Source organism: Onthophagus taurus, chromosome 6 (genome assembly GCF_036711975.1).
Source record: "Onthophagus taurus isolate NC chromosome 6, IU_Otau_3.0, whole genome shotgun sequence".
Classification (NCBI taxonomy): Eukaryota; Metazoa; Arthropoda; class Insecta; order Coleoptera; family Scarabaeidae; genus Onthophagus; species Onthophagus taurus.
The window spans coordinates 27,964,625-27,984,678 of NC_091971.1; the positions used below are offsets into that span (position 1 = coordinate 27,964,625).

Genomic DNA, 20,054 nt, shown 5'->3' on the forward strand with positions numbered 1-20,054 from the left:
TCGAACTTGTTGGGATACAGCGCACGGTATATTAGTTATTGATTTAGATTGCGATAAAAATAACGGACGCTATCGGAAAGGTTTCGATGAGTACATTATACTGTAAAACCATTGACTTTACGACTGCATGCTCAGTCTCTGTGCGATCATTACACTATCACGTTGAACTATGAATCGTAATGTTGCACAACAGTTAATAGCTGCGCGAGAAGATGTTAAACATAAAATACGCACTTTGAAAGGAGATATAAAACAGAAGCAGTCCATTGCCGAAGCTCAACTCGCTCCACTGAAAGAACCTCTGAGAGATATTTCCAAAAAATTACAAACTGTCAATTTATTAGCGCTCGACAATAAATTCCGGATAAAACGTGATTTATTTACCCCGAAAAAGGAGCAGTCACCAGATATCTCAGCCTTACTGGCTGACTTGCAGAAACCTTCTAAAGGACTTAAACTGGAAACTCCTAGAGTGAAACCTAAACGTAGAGTTACGTCAACACCCATTAAACCGGCAGTTAGCATGGATGTTTCACCGGAACTCGCACGGAGTCCGCAATTTCTCAGCGACGAAGAGGTGTTCGAGGGTCGAGATACTACACCTGAGTTTTCTGTTCGTGAGTCAGACACATCTTTAGATGTCTACGAGCGGGACGCTAGGGAGCAGTTGGCGCGCATGAAAGAGAATATGGAGGGAATGATGGAACAGACAGTTATTCGAGAAGCTTTAGGACAGCTGGACCCCTTACCACGTACCTATGTTACGGGTTTAACAGTAGATGTAAATAACGAGTTCGATCAAACTTACGGTGTTCGTGCACTTACCGATGGATTGTATATCGCAAATCAACCAATAACGTTTGACGGGAAAAACATTTTGGTGGGTGAATTTACGTATACAGGAACACCGGGGTTATACGAGTTGTTATTCAAAAATAAACCGGGTAAATTTACTTTACCAGATGCGAGGAATTACAAAGATATCTTACAACGTTCGAATGTACATAAAAGAGATTATGACGCTTCAAAAAGTATCATAACTGATGATGAAAATGAAAAGTTTGTGAACATAATCAAACCAATTTCCTTGGGTCAAAGACCAAATGTGTACTGGGCTCGATATTGGCCAAAACCTAAAACTGGATCAGGTCACTTAAATAAGTTGTTAGTACCTGCTGCAATTAAAGAGTACGAATACTGGGACGACGTGAACGAATTAGTTGATCGGTTGCGTTTACTACTTGCTTCCGAAGCAGCAGGTCATACTGCTCATCATAACGAAATTATATCCCTCATAGAGGAATTACGGGAAGCGCAAGTCATTCGTTAAGGGTATATATAAACTTTTTTCTGTTTCTGTGACGCTTCAGAAGCCAATATGCCTTTAAACCGTTTTGGTGAACATGGTTCTACATCTATCGATAAATTTGGTAAGCATGTTCACCACCATGTTATACAGAACCACATAGCAAGATCCGAAGTTCTACAACCTTCATCAACATTTATTTTAACTTTACGTGGTGATGGAGATGTTGATCCAAAAACAAAACTTTATAAAATCACAAACAAAAGTGGAATTACGGATTACATCAATTCTTTCTACGAAGGTATGATAAAAGATGTTGTAAAGTCTGCTCATGTTCAGTTACTTGTTAACGATATCGTTATTAAGTCGCTCCAGGGAGTCCAACTCAAACGCGGAGATACCATTAAGTGTAAAAATAATGCACCGATAGGAGGACTACCTTTTCTTGTAGAGTTGTTGATTGAAGGGGTTGTAGAGTAATGGTTAGTGTTAAGCGAGATCTCGTTAACGAACTACATGCACCTGCGAGACGACATTATCGGCGACGCCGCGTTCTGCTTCACGGACTATTGGATCTTTATCAAGCTGATTTGGTTGAAATGATCCCATATGCGTCGGTCAATAAAGGTTACAAGTATATACTGACTGTTATCAACGCTTTTTCAAAATACGCATGGGCCTTACCACTCAAAACCAAAACTGGGAAAGAGGTTACTCAAGCTATGAAGGACATTTTGCATAGTAAAAAGAATATTACCCCGAGCAACTTACAAACCGATAATGGGAAAGAGTTTTACAATAGCGATTTTCAAAAATTAATGGAACAACTTAACATTAATCATTACAGCACCTATTCCACTTTAAAAAGCTCGATTATCGAACGGTTTAATAGAACCCTAAAAAATAAAATGTGGAAAGAATTTAGTATGCAAGGAAATTATCGCTGGTTAGACTTACTACCCAAATTACTAAAATCTTAGAACAACACAATACATCGCACCATTCACATGAAACCTTCAGCTGTTAATCGACGAATTGAATCTGCTCTGTTAAATACTGTATACAATTCCATTAAAGTTGTCGACCCCAACCACCGTAAATTTAATGTGGGGGAACACGTGCGAATTAGCAAGTACAGACACGCTTTTGCTAAAGGTTACCAACCAACTTGGTCCAATGAAATTTTCACCATAGCGACAGTTCAAAATACTAATCCCAGGACTTACCTTATTAAAGATGGTAGAGGAGAACCCATTCTTGGAGCATTTTACGACGAAGAATTACAACGTGTGAAACACCCGGATGTATTTTTAATTGAAAAAGTTCTTCGTCGAAAAGGAAATAAAGTCCGAGTGAAATGGTTGGGAATGGATAGCTCTCATAATTCTTGGATTGCAAAAAAGGATGTATTATAATTTTTACACTAAGAAAATAAAAAACTTTTTTTTAATTTCGTTGATTTTATTTCAAGTAACCTTTTTAACAACCTACTTTCTACTTTATATACAAGTTTTGTGATACAAGCAAGTATTTTTTTTTTTTTTTTTTACAAATTAACTGATCGCAATTTAACTAGCCATACATGTTTACGTTTAACAACTCCAATAAGTTGTCCAAAAGATCTTCCCTGCGTAGATCTTCAATAAGATAGTTTCCCCAAGCTAACGTATGACATCCATCCTCCATCACGTAACGTTTATCGTCATGTGCAGAGAGCGCCACTTTATTCTTTAGTTCTGTATACATCGTGTGATAGGAGGAGCGAAAGACATACATCTTTTTTCGCACAGAACCTCCATCTTCGATAATCCGTTTATATTCTGAAACACTTAAGTTTTTATCGATAACATACTTTTTCACACCCTTGGCACGCTTGACAACTCCTTCCAAAGTGTTAATACAATAAACTTTAGCTCCTGTACCATAAAACGATGTTAATATCGTATTTGGGTACTCATCTTTCATTTTTCCAACTATCGGCGGCCCTGGAGGAATATTATGTCTGTTGTTTAACTTGTAATTAGAGGTATCGAACATCTCTATATTTTCTTTGATATCCTGGTATACATTCTCAGTAAATATTTCGAGAATTAACGAATCCGTATCTGTATATAACAATAATACGTTTTCACCATATTTCTCTTTTAAAAAATTATAAAAAAAGTTATAAATGACCGCTTTCGACAATTCCAGTACGCTAAACCCTACATACAGAGGTTTGTTATATTTGACCTCCACCTTCTGCATTTCAATGGCTGCCAAATTATGGCAGAAAATTTTCGATGACTTGAAAGTCGGCTTTGCGATAAGAGCTTCTGCACCGGGTCTCCTGTAACGATTCTCCCAATGTGACACTAATCGTATATCGACTCTATTTTCAACATTTTCCATCGTTTTCCCATACACGATATTATTCATTTGTTTATAATGATTTTTCCCAAATTCATTCGTAGCATTCATTCGTTTCTCAGAGTTAAAATCGATATATGGTTTCATCCACGGCGATTGTTGAAATTGCAATGCACGGTGTATTTTGGTTAGCTTAAGACCTTTTTTCACACATTCACGTAGGTTTACATAGTGAATTATGTATTTCGATTTATTTTGTAAGTTCGCAATCAACTTAGGATGCTTCGATCCGGGAGCGATTATGTTTTCGGGACAAAACGGTAGATCATCATGCTGGTTGTGTAACCTTTCGGGATACTCCAAATGCACTTCAAACACATAACCAAGGTGTTCATCATCTAAACACTCCACATCTATAACTGCTATTTCTTGGTTCGACAACCATCGAAAACCGCCTGTTGGTAATTTACAACTCATTGCATACCCATACAAATTGGTAGCGTCCAAGTATAGAATATATGATGATGGTTTTCCGGGTTAAAATCGTCAAGGAACTTGTTGTTTGCTATTGCAGATCGTTTTACACACATACAGAGACCGCCTCTAATTCCTTTCTTAAAAAAGTGTAACATGTCAATGTCTGATAACAATTCTAATTTTACACCTGTCATTTTTAACAGAGCATCCCACCCAAACCCGGGCGCAGTATAATAATGGCAAGGATCCAGATTGTAATTCTCCAAAGATATTGTCCTGAAATTTTCAAAGACATCAGTCAACATTAACACATCTGACGTCAAATACAGGTCACTGTATTCTCCCAACGTTGTACACTTAAATTTATTCCATACAGTCTGTGCTCTAGAGTATTGTTCCTTTGAAATATTACTTGAACTCAATATGTCGTAAAACTGTGTATGATCAGGCCATTTACTATACTCCAACTTTTCAAACGAATCTACGAACGAATATGGAAATACACCTTTCTGGCGCATCAATCTAAATTCTTCAGAGTCTTTGAATTTTTTTTTTCACTTCCACACAATCCTTATCATCCAAATATGAAACCAACTTTTCCAAAGAACTCGCCATGAATCTAAACGAGTCGACGAATCTTATTTTCATAAACACTTTGCGTTTCTTTCCCTTGTTATCGGGAAAGGATGTTAACTATTTTTTTGGAAAAAGAAATATATTTTTCTTTGTTTTGTGCTATCACCTCTACTTCCTCCTTGTTTAGGGCAATACTTTTCACAAACATGTAATTCGACAGGTTGTGGAAAAACACAGGGATAAACATCGGTAATTTATAATTTATATTGCAGACGGAATGCGCAGGACCCCTATACAATCCTGTCAAGTGATCGTGATCACACACTTTCTCTTCTTTGTTTATTGGTTTATCACAAATGTGACATACGGAACTCAGTTCATGTACAAATTGGTCCAGACAGCTTAGCGGTATCATATCCTTTGTTTGCCTCAAATGTTGTTTATAGATCTCTATTACATCCTTCTCCAATCTTATAATAAATTCCAGAGCAGCGTTTCGCCCTCGGTATATTTTCCTTTTCTAGATGTCCGAACTTATTCACTTTTATTTGTTCGCTTGGTACTGTTGCTTTCACTTTTTTACAGTCATCCATCTGATGTCATACCAACTTGTCTTCAGTTGAAAAGTATTGCAAACAACCCTCACAAATATATCTTTGATGTTCATGAGTCGATGATTGTGCATTTATCAGTCGAAATAAGTTTTTTATCCAACAATAGTGGTTATTCCCGAAATTGTCGCTGACTACTAATAAGTTTACATGACGCTCCCGTTTCTGTTTACATATACATACAGTTACAATATCATCTACCATTTTCTCTCCATTATACCAAGAATTTATACCATAGACGTTAATTGAAATGTTATTTTCTTCCTCAAATTTTGGTATGTCTCTGATGGGTACTGGGAATGTTACGCAGTCAAACTTTAATTCTGTTTCCCTATAATCTGGGTATGATGATATTCTTTGCGGTAAACCTGTGGGTTGGTACAGCGCGGACATCAGTGCCCAAGCAAAGCACTTATTATCGTTATTTTGCACGTTTATTACCGCTCTCTTCCCTTTTATGGATGTCGGTAAGTCGATGTAGCTCGATGCTCTTGTAGGATTAAACTTGTTACAGTTCACTTCAAGATATAATATTTCCAACAAGGTCCAACCTGCAGTATTAACACCTTTAGTTTCGCATTTTACTACTTTTCTATTCTTATACTCTTACCTGAGTCCCGTTCTTGAAATTCCGACATTTTCACCATAATCTCGTCCATAAAGTCCTCGTATGTTTGGTACAAGTCTACGGCTACTGTTATAATTTTATTTTTTGTGTTGAATGATTTGATTTCCACTTCTTCCTTCGTATTTATGAAATACAATCCAAAAATTTCCGTATTCACTTTTAAACTACCATTTACATTCCTCACGGACTGTATCAAACTGATAACTTTTTCTCTAATTCGGTTACTGAATTCCTTCATGTCTACGTACTTCCGTTCATGATCGCTCACTCTAAAACTACATATTTTATCTCCAAATATCGAATCTATTTTTTCTAAATCATCATCTATTATTACGAAGGCTTTCTGTTTATGTTTGTTGCTGCGCAGATGTGAGGAGTAACATTGTCTGGTTACGTGTTCATCACATATTTCACACACTATAACATCTCCTTGTTGATCCTCTTCCACCTTTCGACGTTTCCCAATACATGCTGTGCGTTGATGTCTCACAAGATTATCTGGTCTAGTAAACTCTTTGTAACACACGTCGCAGGTCAACATGTTCACAACACTCTTACTTCAATACTGTTGAACACAATTTTCTATCTGCTATTTAAAGCATACCTCCTCCGAAGTGGGGTTTTCAATGAACTCACGTCGTGTAACCTTCATTTCAGGTCACGTACAAGGTCAATGTCATGGTTACAATTAAGGTTGACTTCAAGGTCTCCGTTGAGGTCAAAGTAAAAGTCATTGTTCAGGTCAAGGTTACTGATCAAGGTGATGGTCACTCAACGTGATCTTGACCTGAGGTGAGCTCAAAGTAAAGGTCATTGTTTAGGTCAAGGTTACTGGTCAACGACTCCCTTTGCAATAGCCGATTCTGGAACCTCCTCCCAGAACCTCAGGACAAGGTCAAGGTCATGGTCACTCAGGTCAAGGTTACTGGTCAACGACCCCCTTTGCAATAGCCGATTCTGGAACCTCCTCCCAGAACCTCAGGACAAGGTCAAGGTCATGGTCACTCAACGTGACCTTAGCCTTGACCTTGACCTGAGGTTCTGAGAGGAGGTTCTAGAATCGGCTTTTATCTACTACTCTTCATGCATCAACTATTTGCCTGCATTGGTTGCATAGTGATTCATCACCCCACAAAATGCTATTTCTCGTACTACACAGTGATTGAATTCTTGAAACACCGATCAGAAATAGTTCCTAGAGTCTCCACCAGTTGGTGCAATGTGCTAATTCCATCATAACCTCAATTTTTGAATCCTTGTGAATTATTTTGCCCGTTACAAACTAGGCATACAAAAGCTGTCAGTGACTGATGGAATAATTACGGTAAGTGAAATTATTTATCTTTGTGAGTGATTTTTATTGATAATATTGATTGTTTTGAGTGAAATAAAGTGACAATATTTGTGACCTAACTATTTGTTTACCAAATATAGGCATTTCGCATGATGTCAAAAAATGCATCACTCAAAAGTGCACAGACCTTGCAATTGCCACATTCAAAACAAATGAGTGAAGTGGGCTATTTTGAGTACTGTTTTTTATACTCTTATTATACAATTGATTATAAAATAATATAGTGAATAATCTAAATTACATGGAGAATGAGATAGAATGTCTTTTTTATAAAATTCAATTTGATCTTGATATCTTGTATAATTAAATCTTATTCCTGTGACATCGGGAAAAATTCATGTCATGAGTAGACAATTGTAGTGAAATCCAAACCAAATGAGTGACCTGTTGGATACTATTTTTATACAATTAATTACAGAATAATATAATGCTCAGTAACCTATATGGAGAATAAGAATGCCTTTTCAAAAAAATGAATCTAATCTTAATATTTTTACATAGGTAATTGGTACATTGGAATTGTCTGGTATAGGGAAAAATCATGTTATGAGGAATGCTATACCACCAATAAAATTTTTCTTATCCCATTTTAATCACATGTTAGTTGAAAATCTAATCTATGCTCATTTTGCTCCATAGCTCATGTATCTCGTACCTACTTCAGATATTTACAAAACTTGTTATCTTCCTATGATAGGTAAAAATGAACAAGAGACTTACTGATGAAGAGCTGCTGAATATGCTGTTATATGACGAGATTCCTTCAGATGTGGACTCCAATATTGATACTGATGATGACAATAATGAAGATGATTTTCAGTTGGAAACTTCCAATACAGACAATGTTCCCATATTTGACATGACTCTACCTGATGCCATCATTGATGACGATGGACAGCCATCTTCTCCGACTGTAGAATCAACTTCACCTGCCACTGTTCAACCTCTGGCAGACAACATTGCAGCATCAACTTCATCTGGTACAGACGTTTTACTACCACCTTCACCTGCTACTATACAACCATCAACACCTGCTGTAAGAAGTAGAATTCCCCCTCAGTGGAGCACAAACTTTACTCCATCAATAAGTGATAGTGTTTTTAATCACGAGACAGGTCCTACTGAAAGAATCACGAACTTAGTCAGTCCCCCTCCCCTTATGACCCATTCAAAACGCTCATTGATGATGAAATTATTAACAGTTTAGTCTTCCAAACCAATCTCTATGCGCAGCAATCAGGTAAAAGGTACATCCCAACTGAGAGAAAAGAGATGGAAACATTTCTTGGGATTAATATCATGATGGGAATCAAAAGATTGCCCAGCTATAGAGATTATTGGTCTTCAGAAATTGACCTCAATGATGCATTCATCTCGAAATTGATGCCATTGAACCGTTTTAGCTGGCTTCTTGGAAACCTTCATTTGAATGATAACAGTCTACAACCCAGGAGAAGTGATCCAACGTTTGATAAACTGTATAAACTTAGACCTTTTCTCAATTCCATTTCAAAAAACTTCTGTTCCTTATTCAAGCCAAATCCTGACATGGCTGTGGACGAATCAATGATAAAATTCAAAGGGCGGTCCTGTTTAAAACAGTACACATGCCCAAAAAACCAATTAAAAGGGGCTACAAAGTTTGGGTGCTGTGTGACAAGTCCGGCTATGCTTTAAAATTTGAAATTTACACAGGAATAATCGGACAGACTGTGCAAAAGAATTTAGGAGAGAATGTAGTGAAAAGGCTCGTGGAAGAGTATCAAGGTTACAACTACACAGTCTACTTCGATAACTATTTCACATCTTATAACTTGATGGAAGATTTGAAAAGTGCTAACATCAATGCATGTGACAGTTAATAAGAAGAGAATAAATTTACCGCATTTCAAGGATGATAAGAAAATGACACGTGGTGAACATGAATGGTATGCTAGTGGAACGATTATTGCCATGAAGTGGAAGGACAATAATGCTGTTCATTTGTTATCAAACTTCCACAATCCTATGGAAGTTGAACAAGTGATGAGAAGATCAAGAACTGGAGAGAGAGTAGGATTCTCATGTCCAGCAGCGATTGCAGATTATAATAAAAACATGAATTTTGTTGACAAGTTTGATCAGATGAAGACAACCTATGAAATCGACAGGAAGAGCCGCAAGTGGTGGCACAGGATTTTTTTCTACTTTATTGATGCGGTTGTTGTCAATTCCTTCATTCTACACAAATGTTTGCCCATAGAACGGCACACAATGAAAAATTTCAGACGAAATATTGTTTTTGGGCTAACAAGTCAATCACATGTTGAAGCAGCTTCCACATCAAGGCCTGTGTCAGCAGACAAAAATGTGAAGAGATTCAAGCCGAATGTGCCATTACCAATCAGACAATCTGGATCCAATCATCAGCCACTGAGAACAACACGAAGGAGATGTGCGTTGTGCAGAACCAAGAAAAAAACAATGTGTAAGAAAGAATGTGTACAAACAGTACACATTCTGGATGTGTACTGTTTGTAATGTACCACTCTGCTTGAGTAAAACTCGAGATTGTTTTCAAAGGTATCACAGAAAATAAGTTTCACAGTAAAATAAAAATAAATTGAAAACAAAAGAATATATTACTCAGGTATCTTTCCCACCACAGCTGGGATGGGAGGCGAGATAAGTGCTTTTTTTTTAAAAAGATTGTTGACTATATCTATATTGTTATAACTTGATTACTTACTTATTAACAATTCCTAAAACTACTTAATTACTTGGTTACCGTATAAATCATATATACTCATTTTTAACATTATCCTTTTGTTTTAAATTAATTGTTTTGCTTCTGTATTATTTCAATATGTTATTTTTTATCTTATTGTTCAGCTATCATTGATTTCTCATCAATATAATATACTTCAAACAGGACTGTTATCAGTGCAACTGTATTTGAATTGCTTAGAATTGTAATCTTTGGTTCTGAATTGATCGTTTTGTTTCTAGACTATATAATAACTATCTTGTATCATATTTTATTTTTGATTCCATTATTATGTTTATTTGGGAATTATAATTCATAAATCTCATGAATAATTACATGAATTATTACATTTCACAATTCCATTACAAACACAAACCTAATATTTTAATTGATATGATCACTTTTACATTTCTAAGTAACAAAACTGGTAGTTGCATAGTGATTCAAAAAATGCATCACCCATTTACAGGAAATTGGTGATGAAAAAATTTGAAATTCATTATCAATTATGTTCAATATGGTACTTAGTATGTAAAAAGTTGAGTCAATGAAAAATTGAAGACGTTTAATTTTCCTGTGCAACTAGGGTCATAAGACCCACCCGATTTCGTGTGCCGCAACCATGTCATAATAGGTGATGCACATAGTGCATGGAACATATGCCGGAAAGAGTTAAAGAAAATTTTGCCTGCATTAAAAGAATGTATTGTATGTAAATTCAATTTTGTTGAATTTAATGTACAATCCATTGACGACTATAAATTCTTGTTAGAGAAAGAGTATGATGCAAACGAGAAGAAAATGGTTTGTATTAGAAAAATGTTTCTAGAAATATACGATGCATATAAAATAATTTTATACGTGTTGACCTACCATCTGCATGAGAGAAATTAAAAGAAATTGTTAATACTATTGCTCAAATGGTGTAATTTAATTTGGAAATGTATGAACATACAAACCGTGTTCTTAAAAAAATATTAAAGCGTTTTGTTTCAAATTGTTATCTATAATTACATCGAACAAATTAATAGCACCATGAAGGGGAAAGGAAGCCGATTATCAGGAAGACAATCTAAATATTTTCGTCAAGCTGTTGAAATTGCCAAAGCAAAGTGTAAGCGCAAATAATGCTTAATACTATATTCTGACATAAAACTTGAAATTTCACAAAATTTTATTAGATTTCTCTGGAGTCGACTGATATCGTTCAATCATTTACAGTTCTAGAATATATTATTATTATTATATGTATAATGAAATGAAAATTGTCACGTGTGCATAAAGCTGTAGGCTCTTAACTACTATGGCCGTGAAATACTTTGTAATTATAATACAAGCTTCGTTAATTATTTTTAGTCACCACAATCTCAGGCTAACGAAACTCTGACTGACGAAACATTTTCAATTCACAATAAATATTTAGAATACCACCCAACCTGAAAAGCAATTATTGCTTATGTTAGTGTGTATATTTTAAACAAAATTTTGCCTGCGCTAAAATAATGTATTTTATGTAAATTCAATTTTGTTGAATTTAATGTACAATCCATTGACGACTACAAATTCTTGTTAGAGAAAGAGTATGATGCAAACGAGAAGAAAATGGTTTGTATTAGACAAATGTTTCTAGAAATATTATACGATGCATATAAAATAATTTTATATGTGTTGACCAGGGTGTATAAAAGAGCCACCTGTATCGAATGGCGTGGCGTGTGTGTTCTATATGGCTCGAGCGGTAACGCGTAAGCGGCATATAACAGCGGGGATAAAAGGCCTGAGTCGGTAAGCGGACGCGCTACGACAGGTTATTTCTTTTTTCGATTGTTCTACCGCATGATTAAATATTTTATAAATAAAAATGGTTAACAAATGTTTTGTGCCAAATTGTACTTCTGGGTATAGAGTTCCTATAATGAAAAATTTAGCCTCTTCAGGTGTAAAAATATACACTTACTGCCTCAATGAGAGTACACTAGACCTAACAAGATACTTGTTAGAAAAATGTAATTTTAAGTACAGTGGGTCACTTAAGTATTTGCACAGGACCAATTTACTAAAAAAAAAGCTAAACAGCATATGAAGCATTATTTTTTTTACATTTTCTCTAATCGGATACATGTTCTGAGAAATAGTATACATTTGAAATAATTAATAAGTATTTTCCGAATGAAATATTGAGTAAAATCTGAAATACGATGTCACGAAAGCATTTGTACACTAGTATTTCGGACAAGTCTAGACACGCACAGAGACCGAAGCGTTAGTTGTACATCAGTTGTTGTTAAGATAACATCCTTACAGACGCGTGCTAATAAATAACCTCGTATCGTATCAGTGTTTGAGTCAAAATGCCGAAAACTAAAGAATTGTCTATTTCGGAGAAAGCACAAATTATAGGCTTGTTTAAAGAGAAGAAAAAGTTTGTTTAAAGTTTGCGAGAAATTGCTAAAATTATTAAACGGCCACACTCTACTGTTCGGTATATAATTAGTTTATCACCAGCAAAAGTGTAGAAAACATGCATCGCTCTGGACGACCGAGAATACTAAGCGATCGTGAACAACGGGCTATTCTGAAAGAAGTCCAAGATAATCCCAAAACTAGCGCTCAAAATTTGGCTGTACATATCGCAGAGAGGAAAGGAACAACTGTTCATCCTGAAACCGTAAGAAGAGTTCTCCGTAAAGCCGGCTACCATGGAAGAGTAGCACGTAAAAAGTCGTTCATAAGTGAGTGAAATCGACTTAAGCGACTACAGTTTGCAAATGAATATGTGAATAAACCTCTAGAGTTTTGGAAGAATATTATTTTTAGCGACGAGTCAAAATATAACTTATTTTCATCTGACGGCCGACAAATGATTTGGCGAAAAGCAAATACAGATCTTCAAACGAAAAATTTAATTCCAACGGTAAAGCATGGGGGAGGGCACGTTCTCGTTTGGGGTTGCATGTCGTACAATGGAGTGGGAAAATTACAATTTATTGATAACATTATGGATGCTAAAACCTACCTTAAGATTTTGCAAGATAATTTATTGAGTAGTGCACGTAAAATGGGTCTAGAGGACAGCTTTATGTTCCAGCAAGACAACGACCCTAAGCATACAGCAAGGATTCTTAAGGAATGGTTTTTATATACAGGGCTTAAAACGCTTCCACACCCACCCCAAAGTCCAGACCTTAACCCAATTGAAAATTTGTGGCATATTTTAAACATTAATATTAGAAAACATCAAATACACAATCGAAATGATTTAAAAACACACCTGAAGTCAGAATGGAAGAAAATTTCCCAAGAAATAACAGCCAAATTGGTAATGTCCATGCCAAAACGATTACAAGCCGTTATAAATGCTAACGGAATGCATACCAAGTATTAGATAGTTGGTTTAAGAGGCATCTGATTTGATTTGGTAATGTGTACAAATACTTTTGTGATGTCAAAAATTTCATTATCTTTAAAAATTCATAAACTGTTTATTTTTTTTTAAATGTTATTAAGAGTTCTGTTATTGTTTTCATTTGTGTAAATAAAATATAGTTTAAAATTTGACTTTGTTTACCTCCTTTGCAATTTCTATTGAAAATATTAGGTGTACAAATACTTAAGTGACCCACTGTATGTATTGACTGCAAAAATTAATCAAGATCCAATGGAGGTCCAATAAAACGATTATAGCGATTTTTTGAAAGCATACGCCAAGCTGGAGGATGTAATGACCCCCTACCTTAGTAACATTTTTACAACTTTACAGAATGTTGTTAGTGTATAAATTAGTTAAATCACCTAAATTTGGAGCCATAAACAACAAAATAAAGTAGGGTAAACGGTATAGTCGTTGGCACTGGTATAGTGATTGGCACTGTGACGATAAAAGTGGATTTAATAAGAAAACTACTAAAGCTTTTAATATAAAATAAATCTCAAACTTTAGCGCCATCTATGTATAATGTGTGTTATTAGTTGCGATGTCGTCAATCCAATATGGTGTTCGCAGTGAGTGAATGTGTCGGACGCGGTTCCTGTTGTTCCTTATGAGTGACGAAGTTTTCACAAATTGTGTAAGCACCACCACGTTGTTCGTTGCGCTGTATTCGCCTGTTATCTGAAATAAAACACAATTACAGGTGAGTTTTCTTTTAATTGAACTTTATAAATGATAATTTGAGGTTATTTTGGGCTTTATTCACCCATTTTAACCGTAATTTCAGTAGTGCCAATAACTGTATGAAAAAATGTCAACTTTTTAATCATTGGCACCATGTGCCAATGACTATGCTTTGGGCGGGAAAGTACTTTATGTCAAAACTCATCTTAAAATTCCTACAATTTTATATTCTATTAGGATATTGTTGAATTGTCATATCAGAAGTGTAGGTAGACAGTTGTTGGCACCAGTGATATTAACTGTCTGGTTGGGTGCCAATGACTATAATTTGTCTAGGTGATCGTCGCCGTCATGCCGAACGTCATTGAAGGCTCAAGATATAGGAAAACCTATGACGAAGGGACGATATCAAGAGCCCTGGAAGATATATTAAATAATGGCCTAAGCAAGAAAGCTGCCTCGCGGAAATATGGAATTCCACGTTCCACATTGCAATTTCGCTTGAGCCAAAAATTCAGTAAATCGACATTTGGACCACGTCCAATTCTTTCAAATGACGAGGAACAAATTTTGGTTGATTGGGTTTTCCATAGTGCTAAAAAAGGGTTTCCGCGAAGAAAAGAGGATCTGCAAATCAGTGTCAAGTGTTTTCTAGACGAGAAACCAAGAGACAATCCATTTAAAGACAATATGCCGGGTGATGGGTGGTATAAAGCATTTTTGAAGCGACATCCTACACTGTCTGAAAGAGTGCCTGAAGCCGTTACTGCTGCCAGTGCGAGGGTTAGTGAAGCAGACATTCGAAAATGGTTTCTGAATATTGAAACATACTTAAAACAAGAGAATTACTTTGATATTCTTAAATATCCCGACAGAGTTTTTAACGCAGACGAGACATGCTTCATGTTATGTCCCAAGAACAAAACTGTCTTAGCACCCAAAGGTGCTAGGAATGTTTACGAGGTTGACAATGCCCCAGCAAAATCTAATTTAACTGTTCTATTTACTTTGTCTGCTAAAGGAGACATAACTCCTCCGTTTGTCATTTATGCTTACAAACGTGTACCTTCTGCAATTGCCAGTTCAGTGCCAGATACGTGGGGAATTGGCACGAGTTTCAATGGGTGGATGAAAGCAGAACTGTTTTTTTAGTATATAGCAAATGTTTTTCATCCATTCCTAGTCAAAAACGGCACACAATTTCCTGTTGTTTTATTTGTGGATGGCCACAGCACACACAATTCGTATCAGCTGAGTGACCTCTGCTCCCAACTGAAAATTATTCTAATTTGCTTGTATGCAAACTCTACACGAATTTTACAACCTGCCGATGTATCCGCATTTAAACCACTCAAAACGTATTGGAAAAAAGGCGTATTAGAATGGAGAAGAAACCATATTTCAGAGGCATTAACCCAAGAAAAATTTGCTCCTATTTTACAAAAAGTAATTGAAACTTACATGAAACCTGATATTATACAACACGGTTTTGTTTGTACTGGTTTGTGTCCATGGGATCCAAATGCCATTGACTACTCAAAATGTCTAGGTAAAAATAATACTGACCAAGACCCCAAAAAAGAAGACAAGGTTATGATACCTCGGTCAAGATTTGAAGAAATAGTTGGCGTTAATTTAATGAACAAGCTAAAACTGCCAAATCCAACGACCATTACACAAGAATCTCAAGAATTTTGGGTTTTGCATAGATTGTGGAAAGAATACGATTCAACATCGGTTGAAAACGAGATTGAAAACGAAATTGACAACGGGATTGAAAACGAGATTGAAAACGAGATTGAAAACGGGATTGAAAACAACTCAGTAGTAGTTCAATTTCTAAATTTTGATAAACCAGCGCCTGTAAATATGGATTTTGACTGTAGCAATATCACCAACAAAGACAACGAAGAATTGTTCAACATTGTAGACATACCGATTATATTTGCAAGCACTTCTAAAATGTCAATAGAAGAAGAATTGGCAACAACTTCTGCTACAACGGGTAAGATTTATTTTATTACTTCTTCTTGTTAGTTTATTTTTGTATTTAGGTTCTTCAGAAATTACAGAAGTCAATGAATCTAATGAATCGGTCATCAATCCTCCCCTAGAAAAAGACCACGAAGAAGAATTATCAACAAACGACCCTAGCAATGTATCACTCAAAGAGTATTTAGTATGGCCGGAAAGTCCTGCCAGGAAAGGCAATAGAAATTCGGAGCGAATACCTTTTGTCCTCACGTCCGAACAGTGGAAAAAAATACAAAGTGAAAAGAGGGAGAAAAAAAGCCTTGCCGAAAAACAAAAAGAAGAAAGAAAACGTAAACGCTTGGAGAAAAAAAAAAGAAAATGAAAACAAAAAGAAATGCAAGAAAGTAACAAAGAACAATAAAGAAAAATTAAAAGATGTAAACAGCAATAACCCAAATGAAAAGCAAATAAAAATCATATCTAATATAAAGTTACGTGAAGCGGTAGAAAATGCAAAGAAAGTTCTTTTCTCAGAAGACGATAGTAATGGATTTAAATGTTCAAAGTGTTGTCGTGCTTACCATCAAAATTGTATACAAAAGCAGGGCCTTTTTGACATTTTGGTTGACGATGTTTTCACATGCAGAACTTGTAAACTAAAAAAGTAAACATAAATTTTTTAATCGTTTAAACTAATTTATAGACATTTCATTAACTTACCTTCCCAATGTCTGCCTTACTACTCCTCTAGGTAGGTAGATACAAACAAAAATTTATTTTTTTTTACACAAAAAAAGTGTGCCAATCACTATACGCTACGGGTGTCAATTATTGTCATTCAAGTGCCAATCACTGAAATTTAGGTAATTTATACTTCTCAACGAATTTTGAGCTACTAATTGAGGTAGAAATTATTATGGGAGACGTCTTGTTAATTGAATATATACTATTTTTAATTGCCTGAGTATATCAAACGCAGATTAAACAGCCAAATACGTTAGTTATCACTAAATAAATATTGGTGTCTTTCTTAAAGTGCCAATCACTATACCGTTTACCCTACTTAAGGCGGAGGAACCGTGCAAAAGAAAACCATTGGTTACCTTTTACAATATCAAATCGGCAATCAACAGAGACATGGTAAAGCAAACGATTTACGAACAGAACCTCTATGATAAAATCATCAAGGAAGAATTGAAAAGTGATTTCAACTTTAAATTCAAAACCGGCCCAACAGGAAAGGACACAGTCCACCTCGTAGCGGAAATATCTGGCAAAATTAGACAATTAATATTGTCCCAATACAAAAGGTACGTGGACTATGACTCCTTGACAGCAAAAGACTTCATAGTTGTGGCCAAATGCATGAAGTGCGGAGACCTGGGGTATGTCGCAAAGTTCTGTAAGAAAATAGAGATAAACCCCAACCAGAAAGGGTTCCAGTCAGTTGATGTCTGTTAGCCAACAATTTCATCCTAAACACGATAATCCGCTCCTTTCGACAAAAATCCGCACCCTACCATGTTATGACCCTGGACTTGCGAAAAGCGTTTGATACCATAAACCAAACGTGCGTGCGTGGTCCGAGAGCTTCGACGCTTCGAAATAGATTCGCGTTTCGTGCGCTACGTCCAGGGAAATTTTAAGGCCGCTACTACGGTTATCGAGATAGAGAGAGAATGCATTTTTATCAAGAGGGGAGTAAAGCAGGGCCGAAGATTTCCCCTCTTTTATTTACCTTTGTATTGGTTGAATTGATGGACCCAATTGCCGGCGGACGCGGGGTTGAGTATCGGCGATCAGAAGGTATGCTGCATGGCATACGCTGATGATCTCGTGCTTCTTGCTCCGACGACGTCGGCTATGCACAAATTTCTGCGCAAGTGCATGTCGTTCTTCGATAAACGAGGGCTGCAAATAAACTCGAACAAATGCACGTCCCTCTCGATGAACGTGATCCCACACAAAAAGAAACTATACCCGGCAGCCAGATCTCTATATTACATTACGGGCGTAGGGGTAAACAAATCTCTCCTAGTGACTGCTTTAAGTACCTCGACGTCCACTATTCCTATGACAGCAGTAATGTTATTAAGATCAACAAGATTATTGAAAGCCTGAGTAGAGTGGAATCAGCGCACCAAAAACTCAATATTTTGAGGTTCTACTACCTTCCGAGGATCCCGCACTCATTGCAAAACCCTCGTATGGAGTATAAAACAATAAAGGTCGTTGACAGAGCTGGACAAGCTCGCGTCGACCACCGATGCGACAGTCTCTATTATGCTTAAACAAGGTCCGGTGATGTCTTTTAGACACAAAATGCTGCATCTGCTGTCAGGTATCACCGACAAAGACCAGCCATTGGACAGCCATTGGCGCCAGAAGTTGGAATCGTCCTACTCCGACAATGCGCTGCTCCAAGGCTCGAACACAGCTGCGAGTGTGGACGCTGGGTGTATACCACGGTATGTTAAGTCACTAAAAATAAAATGAAGTCAGGATTTTAATACCCTCACAAACCGCTAGATGGCGCTGTAGACGCAATCTGCATTATCTACAGAAACAAAGCGTTTGTGCGCTTGTAACGTCAAACTGAAAGGTGAAAACAATCGTCCATTTCTGTTTCGTTTTTCGTTGTGATAATCTCGGCTACTAGGAACATTGTTATTTCTGACTTTTATCTCGCTTTAGTGTTTTATATATCTTAGTTAAGTGTTTGGATAAGTTAGTTTAGTGTTCTGTATAAGTTAGTTTAGTGTTTTCTATAGGTTAGTTTAGTGTTTTATTGACTTTACTAGTTTTAATTTTCCTTTTAATACTACGTTATTGCTGTGGAAAGGTAATATAGAATAATGAAATTAATAAGCTGAAATATATAAGGTTTTGTTTTGTTTTGCGTTAAATAGCAGAATAATGTCGAAATACGTTGGATGTGCAATTAATGGTTGCTTGGATATAAAGTCTTCCCGACATCGTTTCCCCAATCCACATAAACAGCCTGAGCGTTTTAAGAAATGGATTATTGTATCTGGCAATGCTATGCTTTTTGAATTGGATCCTGATAAGGTGTATTCTAACCGGAGAGTTTGTCATGTCCACTTTCAGGAAAGCGACATTACTTCTAATCAATTCATTGCGAGAGATTCAATACCATCGTTAAGATTACCACAACCTTTAGGTATGTAATACATACAAATTAAATTAATTACAACATACATATTGAGTGTAATGGCAATATAAATTGTAAATTTATGTTATTTTTAGAATTACCCCTACAGGAAAACATTGATCCAACAGAATCTTCTAGATTAGTAAACTAATTGAAAGAAGAAAAATAATGTTTTTCGTCCCTCGACAATTCAATCAGGACCCCCTGGAGAATTTGTTTGGGCAAATCCGACAAATGAGGGGTCGAAATATTAACCCAACGTGCCAGGGGTTTAGCGACTCCTTTAAATCTGTTCTAGTAAGAAAAATGTTATCTCCGCATTTGGTTGGAAGCAACTGTGAAGAGGACGGAAGTTCGATGTTACTGAAACCTGTCGTTTTTTTAAACTCCTGCAGAGAAGAAGACATTTTTGAAGAAGAAGAATGCCAACTTCCTCAAGTAAGGAATCAAATTAATAACCCGGTACAAAGTAGCGTTTTTACTTACGTTGTTGGCTACGTGGCGCGGAAAACCACACAAAAATTTCGCTGTCAATTCTGCGCCACCCATATAATTAATAAAAATCCAGATAGGAGGAAGACAGAACATGCATTTATTGTAAATAAAGAATATGATAATGCAAAATTAATATTTTGTACAGAAACATTTTTAAGTAACATGAAAGACTGTTACAATATAATTTATTATGTATTAGATAATGATTTTAAACGAAATCACATTTTAAAATATATTAAACAAATTATTAAA

At 36.1% G+C, this 20,054-nt stretch overlaps 2 protein-coding genes and 1 long non-coding RNA gene across 5 annotated transcripts; 2 read left to right on the top strand and 1 right to left on the bottom strand.

Moving 5' to 3' along the window:
• The first annotated feature begins 1,785 nt into the window (after positions 1 to 1,785).
• Positions 1,786 to 2,721, top strand: LOC139430175 (uncharacterized). The gene is made up of 2 exons (XM_071196835.1): positions 1,786 to 2,252; positions 2,436 to 2,721. Exons 1-2 carry the CDS (start codon positions 1,786 to 1,788, stop codon positions 2,719 to 2,721), a joined length of 753 nt encoding a protein of 250 aa, XP_071052936.1.
• On the bottom strand, positions 2,349 to 18,719 carry LOC139430034 (uncharacterized). Of its 3 annotated transcripts, none has more exons than XM_071196615.1 (4): positions 16,856 to 18,719; positions 16,717 to 16,791; positions 5,930 to 14,158; positions 2,349 to 5,870 (listed from the first exon to the last, which is right to left on the bottom strand). In XM_071196615.1, the coding sequence occupies exon 4, from the start codon at positions 4,130 to 4,132 to the stop codon at positions 2,879 to 2,881; it is 1,254 nt and encodes a 417-aa protein (XP_071052716.1). In that variant the 5' UTR covers positions 4,133 to 5,870; positions 5,930 to 14,158; positions 16,717 to 16,791; positions 16,856 to 18,719; the 3' UTR covers positions 2,349 to 2,878. The 3 variants fall into 2 exon arrangements, with proteins under 3 accessions (XP_071052716.1, XP_071052717.1, XP_071052715.1); XM_071196614.1 differs by having other exon boundaries at positions 2,349 to 14,158.
• A 20-nt stretch (positions 18,720 to 18,739) lies between these two features.
• On the top strand, positions 18,740 to 19,448 carry LOC139430035 (uncharacterized). Its single transcript, XR_011640604.1, has 3 exons — positions 18,740 to 18,977; positions 19,045 to 19,316; positions 19,403 to 19,448. It is a non-coding gene; the product is annotated as an uncharacterized lncRNA (long non-coding RNA).
• Positions 19,449 to 20,054: the final 606 nt, after the last annotated feature.